The following is a 20,857-nucleotide window of genomic DNA, read 5'->3' on the forward strand; positions in this document are numbered from 1 at the left end:
GCAGGCTCCCCTCCCCTGTGCCTCCGCCCCTGAGTGTGTGTTGGTGGAAACCAGGACGCATATTAAGGTTAAACCATTCAAGGGCTGCAGGCTTTTGTGGCCGCGCTCTTTTGTGCCACGTTGCCTGCACTTTCCTCAATAAAGGCTGGAGATGGGCCACAATGAGGAGCCTCTCTGGTGTCAGAACCAGGAGAACGAGGAGGGAGCTAGGTTTAGACAACAAACAATCGGATACTTCCTCAACACATCCTTCCAGAATGTTCACAGTGTTTGGAATACACTTACTTCAGTGGAGTCCGGCCGGGGCCCACAGGAAGGCCTCTGTGGCACAGCAGAAGGCCCCGAAACTTGTCTACGCAGCATAAAAGAATGTCAATTTGCAACTTTAATTCAGAAACTATCTTCCCATTTTTGTTATTTTAAAGAGTCAAAAAGGAGAAATGGAGGCAGTGAGACAGACAGAGAGGGGAGAGAGAGAGAGAGAGAGAGAGAGAGGGGAGAGAGAGAGACAGAGAGAGAGAGTGAAAGAGAGAGACAGAGAGAGAGAGAGAGACAGAGAGAGAGAGTGAAAGAGAGAGACAGAGAGAGAGAGAGAGACAGAGAGAGAGAGTGAAAGAGAGAGACAGAGAGGAGAGAGAGACAGAGAGGAGAGAGAGAGAGAGAGAGAAAGAGAGACAGAGAGAGAGTGAAAGAGAGAGAGACAGAGAGAGAGACAGAGAGAGTGAAAGAGAGAGAGACAGAGAGAGAGACAGAGAGAGTGAAAGAGAGAGAGACAGAGAGAGAGTGAAAGAGAGAGAGACAGAGAGAGAGACAGAGAGAGAGAGACAGAGAGAGAGACAGAGAGAGTGAAAGAGAGAGAGAGAGAGAGACAGAGATAGAGAGAGAATGATGAGGGAGGGAGGGACAGAGGGAGAAAGGGGGGATAGAGAGAGAGGGGGGAGACCGTGCAGCTCGACTGAGGGGATGTAAGGGGTCCAAAGTTGGGGTCCGGACAGGTTGGAACGTGTGTCCAGATCCAGACCGAGGTCCGGTGACCTCTGCTGTGTAGCCTATTATATATATTCACTACATGGCCAGTTTCCGGTTATAGAATATGTGTGACTGACTCCATTCTGTCCTGAACACCTTCTGTTTTGGGCACATCCAGACTGATGTGTTCTAGCCCTGTGCTTTGCCGCAGACGCTCCGGTGGGACGTCCCGTCGCTGGACACTGGGGGGGCAGACTGTGGACAGACTGTGGACTCTGGGTAAACACTGCAGTTAGTCATTAACATCTGCATCGACACCAAACGCGGCGCCGGAGGAGGCTCCGTTTCTTGTGTCTTCTGTGTCTGTGAGTAACCGCTTCATGTTATGGATGTATGAATTATGACTGTAACTCAGGGCCTTCCCCACAGAACAACGCTCACGGGCAGAGAGGTCAGAGTTCATGGGGTCACACAGGGATCCAGAGCTTTGTGCTCACCCGATCGATCGTCTGGAAACGACGATCTGCGGTTATTTGAGCAGTACTGTCACATTTTACAAAATGTTCTAACGTTTTTTTTAATAGATGCTTTTGTGTTTTTCAAAATTATAGCACATTTTAGAAAATACTACCACAGACATGTCTCACTCATAAAGCAGAGTCACATTTGCCAAGATACGTTCATGTTTTTATATACAGTATTGTTAATGCTCGGAAATCAATGATAGTTTCGTTTAAAGCACATCAGGCTTTATACTTTGGCGGTTTAATCATTTGGTAACAATAATATATCCATGAGTCATGGGCACCACAACTGCCTCTAAAACCCTGCACTGTCACTCAGAAAGCTGTTCCTTCAGGTCTGAAGCACCGTCATGTATGAGCTTAAAGGAACAGGCCACCGTTCTTCCATCCTGAGACATGTTCTTACCTGAGCTTAGATGAGTTGATGTGTACCTGTCTGGTCTTTGTGCCAGACAGGTACAGGTCTTTGAGCTTGATCGCCACTAACTTCCCCCCTCGTTGGGAGAGGCCAAATGCTAACAACATATTTGGTCTTTTTGCGTAACTGAGCGCACGCACAAAGACCAGACAGGTACATATGAACTCGTCTAAACTCAGGTAATCTCAGAATGGAAAAACGGTGGCCTGTTCCTTTAAAGGGCCTGTGTTAGGCTTTTTAAGTCATCTGAAAGTAAACCGTAGGCATTATAAGTGACACTCAGAAAATTATCTTTCAAAGTTCTTTTACCATAAATGCTCTAATATAGGCCGGGGCCTTTATTTACTCAAGGGCATCTAGGACCAGGCCTTTATTGGAACCAGGCCACAATTAGAGACAGGCCTTTATTTCTATTTGAGCAAAACAGACGACCAGAAAAACGAAGAAAAACGAGATTTGTGTCCATTTGCACCAAAAATATTACTATATTTATTAATTAACATTTCAAACCCTCTCCCAGCGGCTGGAACATTGACGCCTTTTATTTTGTCGGGACAACAGGAAGTGTTTCGTTGCTGTTAGCGGAGCTTTGGCATCAGTGTCACTGCAGGTTTCTGTTTCGTTTTTACCGTGGACCGGATTATTTGTTGTTATCTTGTGTAAAGTTGAGTTTAGACGGAGCGTTTGTGTTTGTGATTGATCATGAGACTGACCCGAGAGAAGACGAGACGCTCGCGCTGATGGGAGGAGTTATTTTGAGGCGTGGGACTGACCTGCACACGGAACAGCTGGACGTGCTTTGAAGACGCGATGGTGACTTTATTAAAACCCTGGAGGGTCACACAACATGTGCCCTGTTTCCAAATATGGTCACAGGAGGTTTGAAAAGTGGCTAAATCTTTGTCAAAGTTACGCTGGGATCAGCTCCTCCGCAGCGTCCTCCTCGGCCCGGGTTCCCGTTTCTTACTTCCTGCACGTGAGTTTTCATTTACACTCGTATGAGACAAATTCCTAACATGGGGAATTTTTCTACCACTATAGTTTAAATTAAAGCCCCGGCCTGTTTTAGAGACCGGCTTTAATTTGCCTCCGCCAGCCGCGAACCTGGCCTCTGTCAGAGACCCGGCCTCTGTCGGAGACCCGGCCCCTGTTGGAGACCCGGCCCCTGTCGGAGACCCGGCCTCTGTCAGGGACCCGGCCTCTGTCAGGGACCCGGCCTCTGTCAGGGACCCGGCCACTGTCAGAGACCCGGCCCCTGTCGGAGACCCGGCCGCTAATGGAATACAGGCCAGTATTAGAGAATTTACGGTATTTCTGTTATTCACCTTAAACTGTGAAACTAATATATGATATAGACTCATTATGCAAAGTGACATATGTCAAGCCTTTATTTGTTATCATTTTGATGATCATGGCTTACAGTCCATTTTCAAAATATTCAAATATTCAAAATATTCAAAAATATTCTGAATATTCAAACTCATTAGATCTTTAATTTGGGGTTTTTACAAGCTGATCAAACTTGATAACAGATTGTCATGTCATTGACATGTCACTTTGCATGTAATGAGTTTATCATAGTTTCCCAGTTTAAGTTGAATCACAGAAGTAAATGCACTTTTTTTTAAACGATATTCTAATTTTCTAAATTTCACCTGTGTATGATATATTGTACCTCTACCACTATGAAGTACTGAAGTATTTTATGGAGGTATTTTTCCAACACGGAAGACACGATGCTTGGATTCTGTTAACTCCGCCCCTCCCCCGAGTTGATTCCCATGCAACCAGTAAAAGAAATATAATTATTGCAGCAATAAGTGAAGTTACTTCACGGTGCAGGAGTTGACATGTGCAAAGCAGCTTCATAATTACTTAACACACATTATCATTAACATTTAGCATTTACATCAGGTATCTTTCTTTAGGGAATCACCTTGGACATAAGTTAATCCACCTTGGTTCTGGCCAAGGTCCACCCATCGGTGAAGACAAACATATTCTGGCTGGTTAGTCGCAGGATTCCGGAGAGAAAGTCCAACTTCTGGCGAGTGGACTCGTCTTTAGGCAGAGTGACTGAAGTCCTGTACCTTTCACAGCCAAACATGCATGTTCATCGACACATTATCGTTAGGTAAGAACAAAAAAGAACAGGCGTGTCCAGAGTAGTTTAAAAAGGAGCCACTTCTTTACAACTTCAGGGGAAAAATGACTTTGTTCAGATGCTCAGGGGTGTGTTTGTTTAACCTGCAGGGGCAGCGCGGACATGTCAGGCACTTTTTCTTTTAAATTAAAATCAGGCTTTAAGGCACACATGCTCACATTCTGCATAGCATTGCAGACGATGATCAAAGCCAGTGCTTTACCAGCAGAGGGCGGAGCCTCAGAGAGCAGGATTCAGGAGGATTACTGAGAACTGTATGAATGAAGCCAAAAAACACTCTGGGGGTGTTTTTGATAAGGAAACAGCTTAACAACATGGCTAAAAGCTCAATGATATAGGACCTTTAATATAGAAATTGCAGTTGCGCGTAAGACCTGAGGGGCAGTAGTGAGTATAAAAATGACAACTTCCATCTAGTCCCTTTAAAGCGTAGTAGCCATTAGAATAGTGAGCTGAGAGCCAGATTGATGTCTCTAATGTAGTGGCTTTGAAGCTTGATAACACTTTGTTGTCAGCACAGAGTTTACAGCAAACCTTAAAGGGACTAGATTCAAGTAAGTCATTTTACACTCACTACTGCCACCTCAGGTCTTACTCATAACTGCAGCTTCTATATGAAGCTCGTGCATGACGGCACTTTGGACCTGATTTAACACCTTTTTCAGAGACAGTGCAGGACGTGCAGGTCTGAGCTCATACATATCAGGACATGGCTGGAACATGTAGGGGGAGGAAAATACATAATGCAGTACCAGCATCCCTGATCCTGAAGGTGGTGACCAATGAAAAAGGTTTGATTGTTCAGACACACTTCAGCTCGTATCTGATCTGCATCTGGATCCTTGTACTGCAAAGGCATTTTCCCAGTCGCAGATCCGACATTTAACAGCTACCTCCCATGTCATGTCATATCAACTGTTTGGTTTTTTCCAGTATCCATTTTAATTGGTTGCTGTGCCATGATGCCCCGCCCCCTGCTGCTAGCTTTGCTGAGCTTGGCTCTGTGGAATGCGTCGGTGCTCAGTTTGTCTGGTGGGTAACTTTTTACACACATTTGTTTCTTTTTAGTCCTGTCTTTTGCGTCTGTAGATTTGCATGTTTGCAGATCTCTGCATCGCTGCTCTTTCACCAGGTTTCAGCAGTAGGAGTGGTCCGCCCTCTGCTCCTGTATTAGATAGCTCCATCTGATCATATCTGAACTGATGTTTTCCACTGTACATTATTTCAAGTCATTTTGTAAGCTGCGCCTGAATGCGACAACGCCACCTAGTATTTTAAAAGAGGCTCGGAACTCTAAAACCAATTCAAACAAGGCAAGCAGTGTAATCCACCAAATACACAGTTAAAAGGTTTTAAAAAATAATTTATTACACAAACTAAAAACAACAGTGAATAATGATGATGCCAGAACAATAAAACGTTAAAATTCTAAGAGTTTATTCAAATAAATTTAAAAAAGGACCCAAGAGGTAGAGAGGGGAGGGGCGGCCAGCAGAGTTTGGTCCCGTTCCGACCTTCCTTTCCTCGGCGTCTCTGTAGGCAAACAGGCCAAAGGCAGTAATTTGTCCTTTTACTTAAGAGGCTCTAGAGCCAACACAGTCACTCCTGCCAGAGTACTACAGAGATACTTACACGTGGGGGCAGAGTTACTCTGCCCGCCTGCCGTGATCAGCGTCGTACTCTGGCTTCACTGGATGTTGGTGCCGTGACTGATCCTCCCGCTGGCGGAGCCGCTGTGGAGGACAAAACTCAGGGGCAGTCACTCGGCCCACACAGCCAAACACTCTAGGCAGCAGCTAACCCAAAATACGCCAGAGTGCTAGTGAGCATTACTTACGCACAGGGGCAGAGAAACTCTGCCCACCTGCCGTGTTGCACGTCGTACTCTGGCTTCACTGCTGCTGCTGCTCCAGGTGCTGCTTCTGCTCTTCTGCCGTCTCCGTTGCTCGCCCAAGTCAGCCCGTGCTTCCTCTTTCCTCGCCACCCGCTCTTCTCCTTCAAATGGCTCAGTGTCCAATAAAAGCCCATTGTCCGCCACCAGCCGCCACGCTCATTGGATAAAAACACGTTAAAACAGCCTGTCACAGGTGTGAGGGTCCAGGTGATTAAAAACAGGAAATAAAAAGCACAGCAACAGACCACGCAGAGGTCCCGGTAGACTTTTTTTTTGTCGGCCACTTTGGCCGGCTGGGTCGTAAAATGTTGGTCATTCGCAAGAATTACCGGCCATTAAAAATATATATATACATTATGAACGTGGCTTATTATCAATAACAATCTACATGTAGACAGAGCTACACGAGTGCTTTAGTGGGTCCCAAAACACGGCTATTTCTAATTAAAGACTGACGTGAGAAAAATGTAGCAACAGCGAAAATCCAAACATGAAGTTGTGCGCGTGGAGACGGTGGAGCAGCAGGTGTCACTGATATACACCACTCATATGCACTTCAACTCAGACAGAAAGTAGCCGATATCTACGACCCTAACGCTGTCCTTATCCAGGTCTGACCAGCTGCACAGCGAGGGCTGGGCTGTAGATGCCCTTCCGCGCTTTTACGTGGCTTCAGGTGTAAAATAGTGATTAAGTCCCTCAGCACTGAAATATTGTGGAGACAAATCGACAGCACTAAAGTCACAACAGTCAGTCTCGAGCGATTCAAAACGGACCCAGCTCTGCCGCGCTTTAGAGCGGCTCCAACACCGGTGACTGAGCCGAGGCGTCTGCGCAGACTGACCGAGGGAAGCGGCTCTAAACCCGGCCACTCTCCCAGGAAGAGCTGCTGCGGGACAGCGCGTCAGTCTGACTGAACACATGCACGTTTCAAGAATATCCTAATCAAACGTATTAGCTGCTGAGTTCTAGACACATTATATAAAAGTAAATGTACCTGTAGTTTTGCCGTTTTCTTGGAAAATGTGACGAAGCACGAAGAAAAAGCGTTACATATCCAGACAGCGATGATGGCGCTTCGACTGCGCTTTGTAAAACGGGCTAAAGGCGTAAATCAAAACTTTTTTGATAATTTTTACCAGCCATTTGCTTTTCAAACCGGCCAAAAGCCGGCTACAGCCGGCTAACGGCACCACGATAAAAACACTTCAAAATAAAAGCAAACACAAACAATAAACTCAAATGTGCAAAATGCTGCGTGCAAATTTATCATCCTGTGACAATTAGATACTACGTGTCAATACTCAGGTTTCCTAAAGCCTAATATTGGACCTTTAACCGTCTGGAGAATCAGCTCCTTGTGTTGTTCCTCTGCAGTGTTCCGGGACACACGCTCGGCCCACTCCCTGCTGCGCACCCGCCGAGCCAACTCCTTCCTCGAGGAGCTGAAGCCCGGCAGCCTGGAGCGCGAGTGTGTGGAGGAGGCGTGCGACTTCGAGGAGGCGCGCGAGATCTTCCTCACCAGAGAGGCCACAGTGAGCTCCTCCTCCTCCTCCCTTTGACAGGGACCCAGAAAATCTGAGCCTTTTCCCCACGGATGGAGCTAATCTGTCACACACTGAATGCAATGGTTTTAAAAGGCCAAACACGACACAGACACACAAAGGTATCCAGTAAAACAATGTGGTACACAGAAACCACAAATGCAGTTTGCAGAGAGGGAGAACAAAAGCTCTTGGTTTGAGCCATAGGGTCTAGCCATCTTAAAGGTGCATTATGCATCTTTTTATTTGAAAAAAAAAAAGTTTAGATCTGTGTGTATTTGATCTTGAAGTGACCCAGGGGCTGTTTAGCCGTCGTTCCACATAGCGCGACTCGGCCGTGCACGCCACGATCTACGTGTACGTATCAACACTACCCCACACACACTTCTGTTTCCACCACACACACACACACATTTGTTGTGGGCGACGCCCCCACAGAGGAGCCGCAATGAGAAGAAATGTGGAGAAATACTGCCTCCTGGTGGAGTTATGGAATCATTCAGAGGAGCCAAGCTGTATTAAAGAAACCACTAAATACAACTATGAAGGTAAGCTACATGCAACTGTTATGCTAACACCAGCTAAAGCTGCGCTAACAGTGGCTAAATGCTAAAATCGATAAAATCCCTTTTAGAACAGCCGTATGACCTGAGGGTCAATCGTGAGGCCTGTCCACTCTCTGGTTGTCAGAGGTCAGAGTCTGTTCACGTCACATCAGACACGGGTCAGCGCTTTGGCCACAGCCAGAGGTCGGTTCCAAAACCTATACCTGGTCAGACCGGTTTAGTGCTGGCCTTTGTTATGAGAAAGCTCGACAAAGCGGGTGAAAGAGCCATTCTTATGAGTGTCCAGCCACTGGGTCACTACAAGGTCAAATATACACAAATACAAACTTTTTTTTCTGCATAAAAAATTCATAATGCACCTTTAAATGTGGAACAATTGAAGCTTAATTATTATGTCTCTTAAAGGGGATGTTATGCCAAACTGACTTTTAGAGAGTTTCACTATGTATTTCACTGCATTAAAAACAGGTTAGAGTTGTGCTGGGATCCACTCGCACATGTTTGAGGTATCTCCGCATCTTCCTCAGTGACTATTCTTAGCAACCTGACAAATCCAGAATGATTCTCCACAGAGGGATACAGCATTTACTAGCCAGCAACACTAAATACCTGCAAAAAACATAAAACCACCTCTTTAGGACGAGGAACCCAAACGAATTATATTTCATCGCCACGACCTGTACACAAGTAATAACTACACACACTTGTACCTAGTGTTAGCGTAGTGTCTCTGGTGATCAGAAAACAAACTCACAAACTCGCTGTTGCAGATAAAACTCATTTCTGTCGCTGTGTTTGACGATTAAACTTGGATTCATAATAAAAATGTATAAGCATGCAAAAAGACGAGGCAACTTTAGAGAGTCCCGGTCTCTGAACTTGTGTCTGTGTCTGTCCACAGCTGGAGTTCTGGACCGTCTACACAGGTACCCCCCCCACCCCCCGTCTCGGTCTGACCTGAAGGTGAGGAGGCCCAGTGCATGTGTGTGACTGTGTGGTGTGTGCTGCGCAGATGGGAACCAGTGCCGCTCCAGCCTGTGCGAACACGGGTCGTGTGTGGACCTGTTCCAAGCCTACGCCTGCCGCTGCGAGCCGGGCTACGAGGGGCGCTACTGCAACCAGCGTGAGTCCGAACGGGACGTCCACTCTGTCGCTCACAAAGAGAATTGTCCTGAACAGAATACAAAAGGGCAGAAAAAACACTCTCCGTATTGTTAGCTGTGGTCTAAACCTTTGTGTGTGCTGCCCCTCATGGTTAAATGGTGAACTGTAATTTGGATTTTGTTTTTGTATCTGTGTAAAAGTGTCATCGACCAAATGAGGCGTACGAGCTTACACATTTCACAGTTTGACCTTGTTCCAGCCAGAGTTTTCAGACGTTTATTTAGCGAAGGCTGTGCACAGGGATGCTCCTCTTTTGTGGGTGAGATGTTAAAGTTGTGTTTCAGCCCGGATCTACACTAACTGCTCTGTGGACAACGGCGGCTGTGACCACAACTGCGACGAGAGCGATGACGGGCGGAGCCGCAGCTGCAGCTGTGTGGACGGGTACGCGCTGCACGAGGACCACCGCAAGTGCACGCCCACAGGTGAGGGCTTTTCTCTTGCTCTTTGTGTTTGTAGAATTGATCAGAGCTATGTACAATTATAGAACATTCAGTTCAGCCAGCTTTATTCTACCACATGTAAAGCACATGCAGAGAATTGAGAGGAGAGTTTAGTTCCTGAGCTCAGCTCCTGACAGCCTGGTGGATTAAGGTGTCCTTCAGTCAGGTAGACCTGTCACTGATGGAGACTCTGCAGTCTTCTCCTTGAGGCAGGAGAGACAGTCAAAATGGTTGTTGTTGATAGAACATGTGTCTTTCAACCCAATTGCACCATGACCACCCCATTGTTCTACATTGTTCTACCTTTAACCAAATACCTTTACCTTAGCCTATCCTTAACCTGTTTTCTGCCGGCTTAGGGTTCGGGTTAGCAATTATACATATTCAAATCTCATGATTGAAGCATATTGACTAGAGCTTACAGCCTATATGCCAGTGTGATTCCGCATTTGAAAGCCAAAACCTTCTAGTTTCTAAAACTATGTGTAGGATCTGTTTGAGTGAAACACAAATGACATCACATTTGCTGTTCATAACCCTAGTCCTAACCCTAACTCCCTGATCTGGGGGTTGGCAAGTAACAGGTTAACCACAACCCTGCCCCTAACTATAACCATAACTGTACCTCTAACCCCATCTTAAAGGAATAGGCCACCGTTACATACTGAAATATGTTCTTACCTTAGCTTTGACAAGTTCATTTGTACCTGTCTTCAATCACGTAAACACAGCGCAGACGGCGTTAGCATTTAGCCTCTCCCTCTCTCCACTATAGCTCCAAGACAGGTCAAGATAGAAGCTACCAAGCTCTTCCACGTTTCCCCTATTTAAATATGGTTACGTGAAGTGTTCCACTACAAAGTATAATTACACAAAATTAAACAATGTGGATTTTCTAAGCGGATAAAAGGGGGAACTATATTGTAAGGCGTAATAATACCAGGAGTAGTTCAGCGTCCGCACAGTAAAGTGAAGATATTACAGCGCAAACTGGAGGAAATTTGGAGGAAAACCTGCTGGAGTCAGAAAGAGAACTGAGGCTGGGGCGGAGATTCACCTTCCAGCAGGACAATGAGCCTAAACACAAAGATAAATCTACAATGGAATGGTTCAATAAAAACATATTCATGTGTTAGAATGGCCCAGTCAAAGTCCTGACCTAAATCCTAGTGAAAATCTGTGGAATAATGTGAAAACTGCTGTTCATAAACGCTCTCCGTCTAATCTGACAGAGCTTGAGTTGTTTTGTAAAGATGAATGGGCTAAAATGTCAAAAAAAAAAAAAATATTAGTCTCTACATGTGCAAATCTTGTAGAGTCAGACCCCAAAAGACTTGCTGCTGTTATTGCAGCAAAAGGGGGTTCCACAAAGTATTCATGCATGCTGTATGAATACTTATGCACTCCCCACTTTTCACTTTTCTATTTCTTGAAAAATAACAGAATCATGTATCATTTTGCTTTCACTTCACAGTTGTCTGTTACTTGTGTGTGAACGTTCAGTAAAAAAATCTAAATAAAATCTTTATGTTTAGGGTTGTAAACATGACAAAATGTGCAAAGGTTCAAGGTGTATGAATACTTTCGAGAGGCACTGTATATACATACAGCTGATCTTCTTAATACGAACTTGAGATTGCTCTCTGTCTAGTTTCACTAGATGCTAGAAGTTACCAACCTTTTTGCACTTGCCGTGCGTGTTGTCAATTTGCTCCTTCTACGTCAATTTTTGTAATTTTTGTATTTTGTATAAGATGGTACCATGTAAGGACTTCCCAACATTATACTTCACTCCATCAAAAATATTATTTATCATGACATTGAACAACACAGGGCTACAGACACTTCCTTGTGGGATTCCATTTTCCACTACATATGGACTGGACGTTTCCGACCCAACTCTAACCTCTATAAATGTCCCAAATAAAAATAAATAAAACCCAGTAATATAACTTGCTTCTAACGCCTCGCTTACTGCAACCCTTGTATCCAAACTATGCCTTTCCAACATAAAAAAAGGCGGCTACTACATGCTCCTGATTTACTCAAGCCTTTTTGATTCTAAGCAAAGGACTGCATCCAATGTACTCCTGCCCCTCCAAAAAACACTCTGAAATGGACAAAACAAGTCGTTATTTTTCAAATGGTACGTATGTCCATCAGTTATCATACGCTCCATTGTTTTGCCCATTTGTGAGGTCATATGTCTGTAATTCGAGGGATCCAATGCATGCAGAGATTTTACCCATATCCCACACAATGTTAAAAAGCTTAACTGCCAACGACAAAGATGCATCACTCATATAGGCAAGCATGGCATAGCATACTCGTTCCCTCCCTTGGGCTGCCTGATACTGGTGAGGGACGAACGAAAATGTTAGATCCAAATACTAACACTAACGACAATGTGTCCCGAGACTTTTTAACCACATCTGACAGATGTGTCTAGCTACATTCCCGCTACTTTCCAGAACAGGAATTTCATCACTCTTACCATTCCTTTTCTTTAAAACGTCTGCATTCCACCAGGAAACACTCCTTTAACTGTTTTATTCATAGCTCTTGTAATAGCAGACACTATATTCAACATTAGTCCTTGAAACTCCTGCTCTATGAAATGTTTGACTCTCTATACTGGACTGGAGGTGCAGTGACAGGACAGTAGAGACACAGTAGGATGGTGACAGGTGGGCAAACAACTGGACTGTAACGCTGTGGATCTCGTGCAGGTCGCTCGTCCTGCGGTCAGCTCCTCATCAGCCGCTCTTCGTACTCCGAGCCAGTGGTCGGTCTGATGCCCTGGGTGGTGGGGGGCGAGGTGGGCAAGAAGGGGGAGAGCCCCTGGCAGGTGAGATGTGCTTACCTCGTGGTTCATGTGGTCAGTATACATGTTAAACACTTCATTTATTCCTGGTTTTAAAGCAGTACTAAGTAACGTGTTTACCTTAATAAACCCTCCCTGTAGTCCCTGTGGGGGTAATACAAGTGTTTATGGGATGATTGGAGGGTCTTTCATCGCCCCTGGTGTCTCTGGACAGAAAACCATGTTTGCAACTTGACTGCCACCGGACCAGAGCCACCAATACACACTAATGGAATCACGAAGAAGAAGCTAACAGGCTAACGGGCAAAGCGAACAGCGGGCTAACATCACTTTAAACAGTATTTACAGCCAAGTTTGAGTGAAAAAAAATATTTTTATTGTATAACTGGATGCACAGTAACCCTCTCTCCCTTCACCTTTCCTGTCAGCGTAGTATTTACTCTCCAAGACAATTAATAAGTTAAAAAATCATAACTTGCTACTACACCTGCAGTTGCGCTTATGGCCTCTAGGGGGAAGAGTTACTTAGTACTGCTTTAATGCTGCTTTGTTCAAAGCTGCTAAAGTCGTGGCTAGTTTGAAAAAAGAGACATTTAAACACAGCACATTGGACCATTTTTTTCTCAAACGTTCTACAAACTTTCTAATTTCAGAAACTTTCTCTGTACACACGGTGCCAGCTCAGTAAATGTGTGCGTCCACGGGAAGCCAGTCATGTCTGTAAACAGCGATGTGATGTAATGGCTTCTAGAAAAACAAACTGCACTCATGACCTGTAACAACGTCATGTGGGAGCGACCGTTCACCTCCAAAAAAGGACCGGAAGAAAATGTTCTAATGTTCCAAACGTATTTAAATTAAATGTATGCTATTAATGATGTCAAAATGTATAAATCCATGGTCAAGTATTCATCTACATTTAAAATCAGTTTTTGTGCAGCAAAATCAACCTGCCCAGGGACGACAGGTGCAAATGAGCATTTTTGCTATATCCTGGCACAAAGCATCTTTCCTTTTGGTCAATGTTAAATTGTGCACTGTCCCTGTCTAAATAAAAAACATACCATTCCTCCACCAGGCCTGTGTGAGGCGCTGTGACGCTTCCACAGAGAATAGAACAAGATGTAGAGGGCGCATGCGCAGTAAACGTCTGTGGAATTTAAACAGTGAAAATGAAACCGCTTCATGGATTTGGGATGGACAGGAGAGATGAGGAGGAGAGTCTATTCTCCAGACGTAACGGGACTAAAGCAGAAAAACCTGATGGAGATGGATGGCTGATGGAGACACGCGGTGTGCACGGAGGCATAGCAGGGAACAAATGCCGCTTTAGGGCCACTGGTGGACACACACCTCCGTCCGGGGTGGCTATTCCCTCATTGCCAGACCCTGACCTCCGTTCGAGGTGGGCCCCTTGTGTCCCAGAGCCACTGCTTGGCTCCATTCTCCATCCAGGGTGGGCTCCGATTGTCCTGGGACTGCCATCGGGCCGAGATCTCCGTCTGGGCTGGGCTCCTCCTGTTCGTGCCCCTGGGCCCACTGCAGGACATTATTCTCCATCCTGGGCGGGCCCTTCCTGCTCCTATCCCTCCTCATCACCCAGGGTTTTCTCAGCTGCCTCCAGTGCCTGCGCCTCATCTGGGGTCTTCTCATCCCTGCACCTCACCTGAACTCGTCCTGGCCACTGCAAGTCGCTCAGACCAGACTTCATTGCCTCTGGGGCCTGACTTGTCTCTGTTTATGGACCATTCTGCCCTTTGACTGCAGTCTCTCCTGACATGCCAGAGCTAGATGTCGGGCCTTTTAGGGTCCCGCTGGACTTTCATCTGCCAACTCCCTGACCTCTAGCCTCCTTACCCTCCAGTTCCTGCCGGTCTCTTCCATGTCCGTCCTGTTGATCCCCTAATTTTGACTCTGTATCCCCTCCACCCTCATGTATTGATACCCTGTGTATATTTCATTGTCTATGTCAGCCCCGATTTGTTTGAGTTTTGTCGTCTCTGGATTTTATTTTTTCGGTTTTCGTCAGTCCTGCATTTTGAGTTTCATTTTCCTCGTTCCACCATCACACCATGACAGCAGTCAGTTTGCACAACCAAAGAACTTCTGCTCAAACTGTCAGGAACCGTCTCAGGAAAGCTCACCTGCTGCTCGCCGTTCTTTTTATAGAAAGCACAAGGTCTTTGAGTTCACTTTTTTCCCCCCGAGTGTATGCATAATGAAGCTGGTTCTCGGCAGGTGATGGTGCTGAACGCCCGCGGCCATCTGCACTGTGGGGGGGTCCTGATCGACGAGAGCTGGGTCCTCACAGCGGCCCACTGTCTGGACAAAGTCATCCGCTTCAGAGTCAGGCTGGGTAATCATTTCTACATGTATCAGTTTTATTCAAAAAGAGAGTGCTGACACTTTGTGAACGGCTCCGTGTTCTTGTGTCCAGGGGACTACGAGCGCCTGCGTAAGGAGGACAGCGAGGTGCTGATGCGTGTGGTCAAGACCTTCAAACACCCGCTTTACAACAGCCGCTCCATGGACAACGACATCGCCCTGCTGCGCCTGGAGAGCCCCGCCCCCCTCTCCAACTACATCCTGCCCGTGTGCCTGCCCCGCAGAGAAATGGCCCAGCGGGTGCTCCACCGCAACGGCACCCAGACCGTGGTGACCGGCTGGGGCAAGGAGGACGTGGACAGCGACCGCTACAGCTCCACGCTCAACGTCATCAAGATCCCCCTGGTGGAGCGCTCCACCTGCTCTCAGCTCATGACCAACAACATCTCGGAGAACGTGCTGTGCGCCGGCGTGCTGGGGAAGCCGTACGACGCCTGCGAGGGCGACAGCGGCGGCCCCATGGTCACGCTGTACCAGGACACGTGGTTCCTGGTCGGGCTGGTGTCCTGGGGGGAGCAGGGCTGCGGGCGCGAAGACAAGCTGGGCATCTACACCAAGGTGTCCAATTACAACGAGTGGATCGAGCAGGTGAGGGCGGAGTGGGACCGGATACACCACCCGCACGCCGGCTGAGCGCCGTCATTCAGGAGGATGAGGGAAAAGCTTTCATTTAGAGATGTCGAGTTTGAGACTTTAGCTGGAGATTACTGAAGTGTCTGTTTTCCATGACCAAATATGAATAAAAGATAGAGCCAAGTTAAATGAATGGTTTTATTTTGTGACAAATCAGTCAGACTCTGCAGCTGAAACGTATCAATTTGAAACTTTTACTGTTTATTGTAATTGGGATTTTATTTCGTTGACATGTCAGTCACAAAGATTTGTTCAGAGGGATTTTGGATCATGTTTAATATTTGAATAAACTAGTCATTAGTGGAAAAAGTGTAAAACGGCAGGAATTAGACGGACTTTCCTGTCTGTAAGAGCTGCTAAAGTGGAATAAAAAAGCCCGTAAGGTTTTGTAACCTGTCTGCATGCGCGAGACTCTGCGACTGGTGTCTGTCACACACAGGGCCGCCTTATCCACTGGGCTTGCTTGGGCTGAGGCCCAGGGGCCGACAGTAGTCAAGGGCCTATCAGAATTCAATAATAAACAAAAGCAAAATCCAATTTGTTGATTTTTCCGTCAATCACTTTACATTTGCGACATGAGTTGACCAACCTGCAGGCGCGCTCTTCTGCAGTTGCCGTAGTTGTGCCAAGAGAGGGCCCAGGCCATAATAGTTTCATATTATTCTATCACTAGTTCACCAGCCCCACTCTAGAGGGCTTAGCTAATGTCAAAGGGCTTCTCAGGACTAAAGTAGCCTTAAGTAGGGTTGGGGGCCTGTATTTCATGGTTAGCCCAGGGGCCTATGGGTAGGTTAAAGCGGCCCTGTTCAGACACTAACCTCTTAAACCCCGCCTGAACCTAAGACCTACAGAACTCATCTAAACAGATATTTTTCCTTGCATTGTTGTCATTTTTATCACTTTCTTTTTCATCTAATTTTTACCAATTTCTTGTTGCTCTTTTTATGCCTTTTTGATTGACTGCGGAATTCTTCTGCAGTCAATTATTGGTTTTCATGTTCTTTATTATTATTCCTCTTCCATCTTTTTCCCGATTTTCTAGAGCTTTCAGCACCTTCATGCTTTGTGCAATTTATGCAGGTTATGCATCAAAATGTTCCGCATGTTGAGGAGAAGGGTGCTGTTACTTTTGGGACTTCTGCAACTTACATTTTTTCTGCAATCGGCCAAAATGTCGGCGATCTTTCCCATTGACTTATAATGGGGCTGCCGCAAATCTATGCTTTTCTGCACTTTTTTCTGCATTTTATGCAATTTCTGCACTTTGTGCATGTTCAGCTTCTGCAACTTGTGGGTTTTGAGAAAAAATTGTCCTTCTGCAGTTTTCCAGTTTTTTTATACGAGAGTTTGAAATTTTTGCATTGGTGTGTATGGGGGAATCCAGCCAATGGGGAGACTCCAGGCCTTTCAGCCATTTGTGCTTCTGCCAATCAAGCACTGAGGCCATTTCAACAGTTTGACCAGTTTATGGAATATAAAAGTTTATGCAACATTAACAATTTATGCAAATTAACCACTTGCAACTTAAGAGTTTATGCCATTTAGGATTTATGAATTTTAAAGAGTTTATGCAATTTACATAATTTATTTAAATCAATCTATTCATGCATTTTACCACTTTATGCAGTTTATACAGTTTATGCAACATGATATTGTATACACTTTACCAGTTTATGCAAATTAAGCAATTTATGCAATTTGAACAGTTTCTGCAATTTCTGCATTTGCTTCCCGCAATTCCGCAGTCAATCGCAATGGCGCATTTCTAGTTTGTAATGTAGTGCTGATGTCAGAAATATTAGGTTTGGAACAATAAATGACAGTGTCATCAGCATAAAGTTGGATATTGCATTCAGTGCAGCTACGCGGAAGATCATTGATCAACATTGAAAAAAGTAAAGGCCCGAGAGTGGAACCTTGAGGAATTCCTCTGTCAATACCAGTGAAATTTGAGACGCTGCCCCCAAAGGACACACACTGGCGACGATTATGTTGATAAGAACTGAACCAAAGCAAAGAAGAGGTAGACAGACCAAGAGTAAATAATGATCAACTAAGTCAAAAGCTTTAGTAAGATCTAAGAATAATGCGCCTGTACACATACGATTATCAAAACCTGAAAACACATCATTGGTACATTTAAGAAGCGCGGTAGTGGTAGAAAAATGTTTTCTGAATCCAGATTGGCATTGAGATAATAGGTTATTGTCAGCTAAATAATTCGACAATTGGAAAAAGATTATTTTGAGATGGGTCTGTAGATATTAAAGGAATAGGCCACCGTTTTTACATACCGAGATATGCTCTTACCTCACTTTAGCCGAGTTAATATATCCCCGTCTGGTCTTTGTCCGTGCGCTCTGTCAGGCAAACGGAGCACATACGCAGCCTCTCCCACATGTCACATAGCTCCAAAAAAGCTCACGATAGAAGCTACCAAGCTCTTCCACGTGTTCCCTATTTAAATAAAGTTACGTGAAGTGTTTTCATGCGAAGTATATTTACACAGAAATGTAGCATGTTGATTTTATAAGCAAATAAAAAGGGGGACTATATTGTGAGGCGTAATGATACGAGGAGTAAAACGTCCGCGCAGTAACTCCTAAAGGTTATTGACGGAAGTGAGTGGGGGAAGTCTTTAGGAGTTACTACGCGGACGCTGTGCTCCTCGTATCATTACGCCTCACAATATAGTCCCCCTTTTTATTTGCTTATAAAATCGACATGTTACATTTCTGTGTAAATATACTTCGCATGAAAACACTTCACGTAACTTTATTTAAATAGGGAACACGTGGAAGAGCTTGGTAGCTTCTATCGTGAGCTTTTTCGGAGCTATGTGACATGTGGGAGAGGCTCCGTTTGCCTGGCAGAGAGCACGGACAAAGACCAGACGGGAATATATTAACTCGACTAAAGTGAGGTAAGAGCATATCTCGGTATGTAAAAACGGTGGCCTATTCCTTTTATATTTTCAGGCCTTTGTGAAGTGGGATCACTTTGGCACGTTTCCAAGCTAAAGGAAATTTACAAGAAGAGAATGACAAGTTGAAAAGTGAGGCCAATGGCACAGCTAATACATGAGAATCAATTTTAATACATTTATTCTCGATGCCATCTGGACCAGCACCACTGTCAGAGGACAGTTCACTATGGCCCTTTGCACATCAACTGGGCTGATCTCTGTAAATGAAAAAGAATTGCCTTGCTGGAAACAAGGGGCCAGATCCGGTTGAGGAGTAGAAGTCTGTCCTTGTGGTTTTAGGGGAAAATGCAAACTAAAAGCATTAGCAATGCTTAGATTTCCCAAGTACATTTTTGACTTGTTTCCAAAATTGTCGTGGGTTTTTTAATTCATTCATTAAGCAATTTCTAAAATGATTTAACTTGGAGTTTCTTGTTTGCGTAGTGCAGATATTCCTTAATCGTTTGTATTCATCCCAGTCACGTGTGCATTTTGTGCGTCGATATTTGTACCAGGCCCTACCAGGCCCCAACCAAAGAGCCCCTCTCAAAACTGCCTCAGTGTCCTTCTCCACCTCCGCCCCTTGGTACACCCAAGATCTCCACAATCTCAAAAAACAAAAAAAAACAGCTTGACAGGCTCCATAAACAATCCGGTCTCACTGTCCACGCCCAAGCCTACAAACATGCTGTAACCACATATAACTCCGCCCTCAAAACTGCCTGGTCCAACTTCTACTCACAATTCATCCACTCTAATTCTTCCAACCCCTGTACGCTATTCTCCACATTTGCAAAACTGACCAAACCCAAGAACAATATAACCTCCACAATCACTAGTGACAAATGCAGTAACTTCCTGTCATCCTACCATACTAAAGTCCATCCCATACATTGTTCACTAGAATCCACTTCCTCCGCTTCTCCTCCCTCTGAACATGAACTCACTCCACTCACACTCCATAGCCTTCCCTCCATCTCTCGTCTGTCTCCCTCCGACACCACATCCACCTCATCCAGGCATTCATCACTTCCAGACTCGACTACTGCAATAGCGTCCTCTACGGACTGTCCACCGCTCATCTTCAAAAACAATAACAGGGGGTATGCAAGTAACAGGGGTCAAAACGTAGTGCTCCGCAAGCTCTAATTTTGGGTGGGGTTCGCGAGAGAAAATGATAAAAGTTGGCTCTGTGGCGCCCCCTCAAACAGGCAGTTTACATTGACCCAATGGAAGACCGGTCGCAAAAAAAAATCATCGTACAAAAGTGACATTGGCCAAGGACATAGACCACGTCAGGACATGTAAAAAATGATATTATGACCCTGCCCTATATGCTACAGGAAGTCAGCCATCTTGGCCCGAACCTCAAACCTTCAAAATCGTACCTCTTGATCCCCGAGTTTTCAATGGAAAGCCTCCAATTTTGGCCAAAATGTCCCAAACCCATGTGGCTTTCAAAATCATCATTTCAAATGTTTTTAATTATTGGGCGTGGTCATGACAAGGCCGCAACTGAGAGGCCATTTTCAGCAAATTTCAAAGCCTCATATCTTTCACAGACTTTGTCGGATTGGGACGGACCCAAGCCGGCACACGTGCACATTCCCCACCTGTACCTAATGGTGTGCACACGCAGCCGCTATTGCCAAAAATGACTCACTGGAGCCCCCTCAAAGGTTTTGTCTTTAAAAATTCCAATTAAAAAAACGTGATGGTGTGGAGGTGTGGAAAAAATCATACAGACCTTGTCTGTGATGGGGAACAACATATCAAAGCCACGTCGCTCTGAGTATTGTCTTTGTGGGATAGAAATAATGGGCGAAAAATCGTTTGCATTATTAGGCCCGAGCAACAGACACGCAGTGTCCCACAAGGGACTAATTAATATCATTAACGGGGGGGGGCAAAAACGCAAGAATTCACGTAGCAAACGTGAACCGATATGCAAGTAACAGGGGTCAAAACGTAGTGCTCCGCAAGCTCTAATTTTTGGTGGGGTTCGCGAGAGAAAAAATAAAAGTTGGCTCTGTGGCGCCCCCTCAAACAGGCAGTTTACATTGACCCAATGGAAGACTGGTCGCAAAAAAAATCATCGTACAAAAGTGACATTGGCCAAGGACATAAACCACGTCAGGACATGTAATCCTGTAATCCTGATTTTTGCAAATACACAACTGCGGTCTTTCATAAGATTAATGCAAAATCGGCTAAGTAGTTTACTCAGCCTGTGTAGCTTCATTGGTAGAGTGCTGGGTTTCCATTCAAAGGTTGCTGGATTGATCCCAGCTTTGACACTTTTTTCCTTTTTCCTTTTTTTTTCTTTTGGGTCCTCTCCTCCAGTGGGGTGCTGGGACCTACTTT

The 20,857-nt window shown here is 45.3% G+C and overlaps 1 protein-coding gene across 1 annotated transcript; it reads left to right on the plus strand.

The window, feature by feature from the left end:
* Positions 1-1,287: 1,287 nt before the first annotated feature.
* On the plus strand, positions 1,288-15,531 carry proca (protein C (inactivator of coagulation factors Va and VIIIa), a). Its single transcript, XM_079570220.1, has 9 exons — positions 1,288-1,334; positions 5,009-5,107; positions 7,347-7,504; positions 8,981-9,005; positions 9,092-9,202; positions 9,528-9,668; positions 12,416-12,534; positions 14,749-14,866; positions 14,948-15,531. Exons 2-9 carry the CDS (start codon positions 5,035-5,037, stop codon positions 15,526-15,528), a joined length of 1,326 nt encoding a protein of 441 aa, XP_079426346.1. The 5' UTR covers positions 1,288-1,334; positions 5,009-5,034; the 3' UTR covers positions 15,529-15,531.
* Positions 15,532-20,857: the final 5,326 nt, after the last annotated feature.

The sequence above is a fragment of the Gobius niger genome, assembly GCF_951799975.1.
Source record: "Gobius niger genome assembly, chromosome: 13".
NCBI classification, from domain to species: Eukaryota; Metazoa; Chordata; class Actinopteri; order Gobiiformes; family Gobiidae; genus Gobius; species Gobius niger.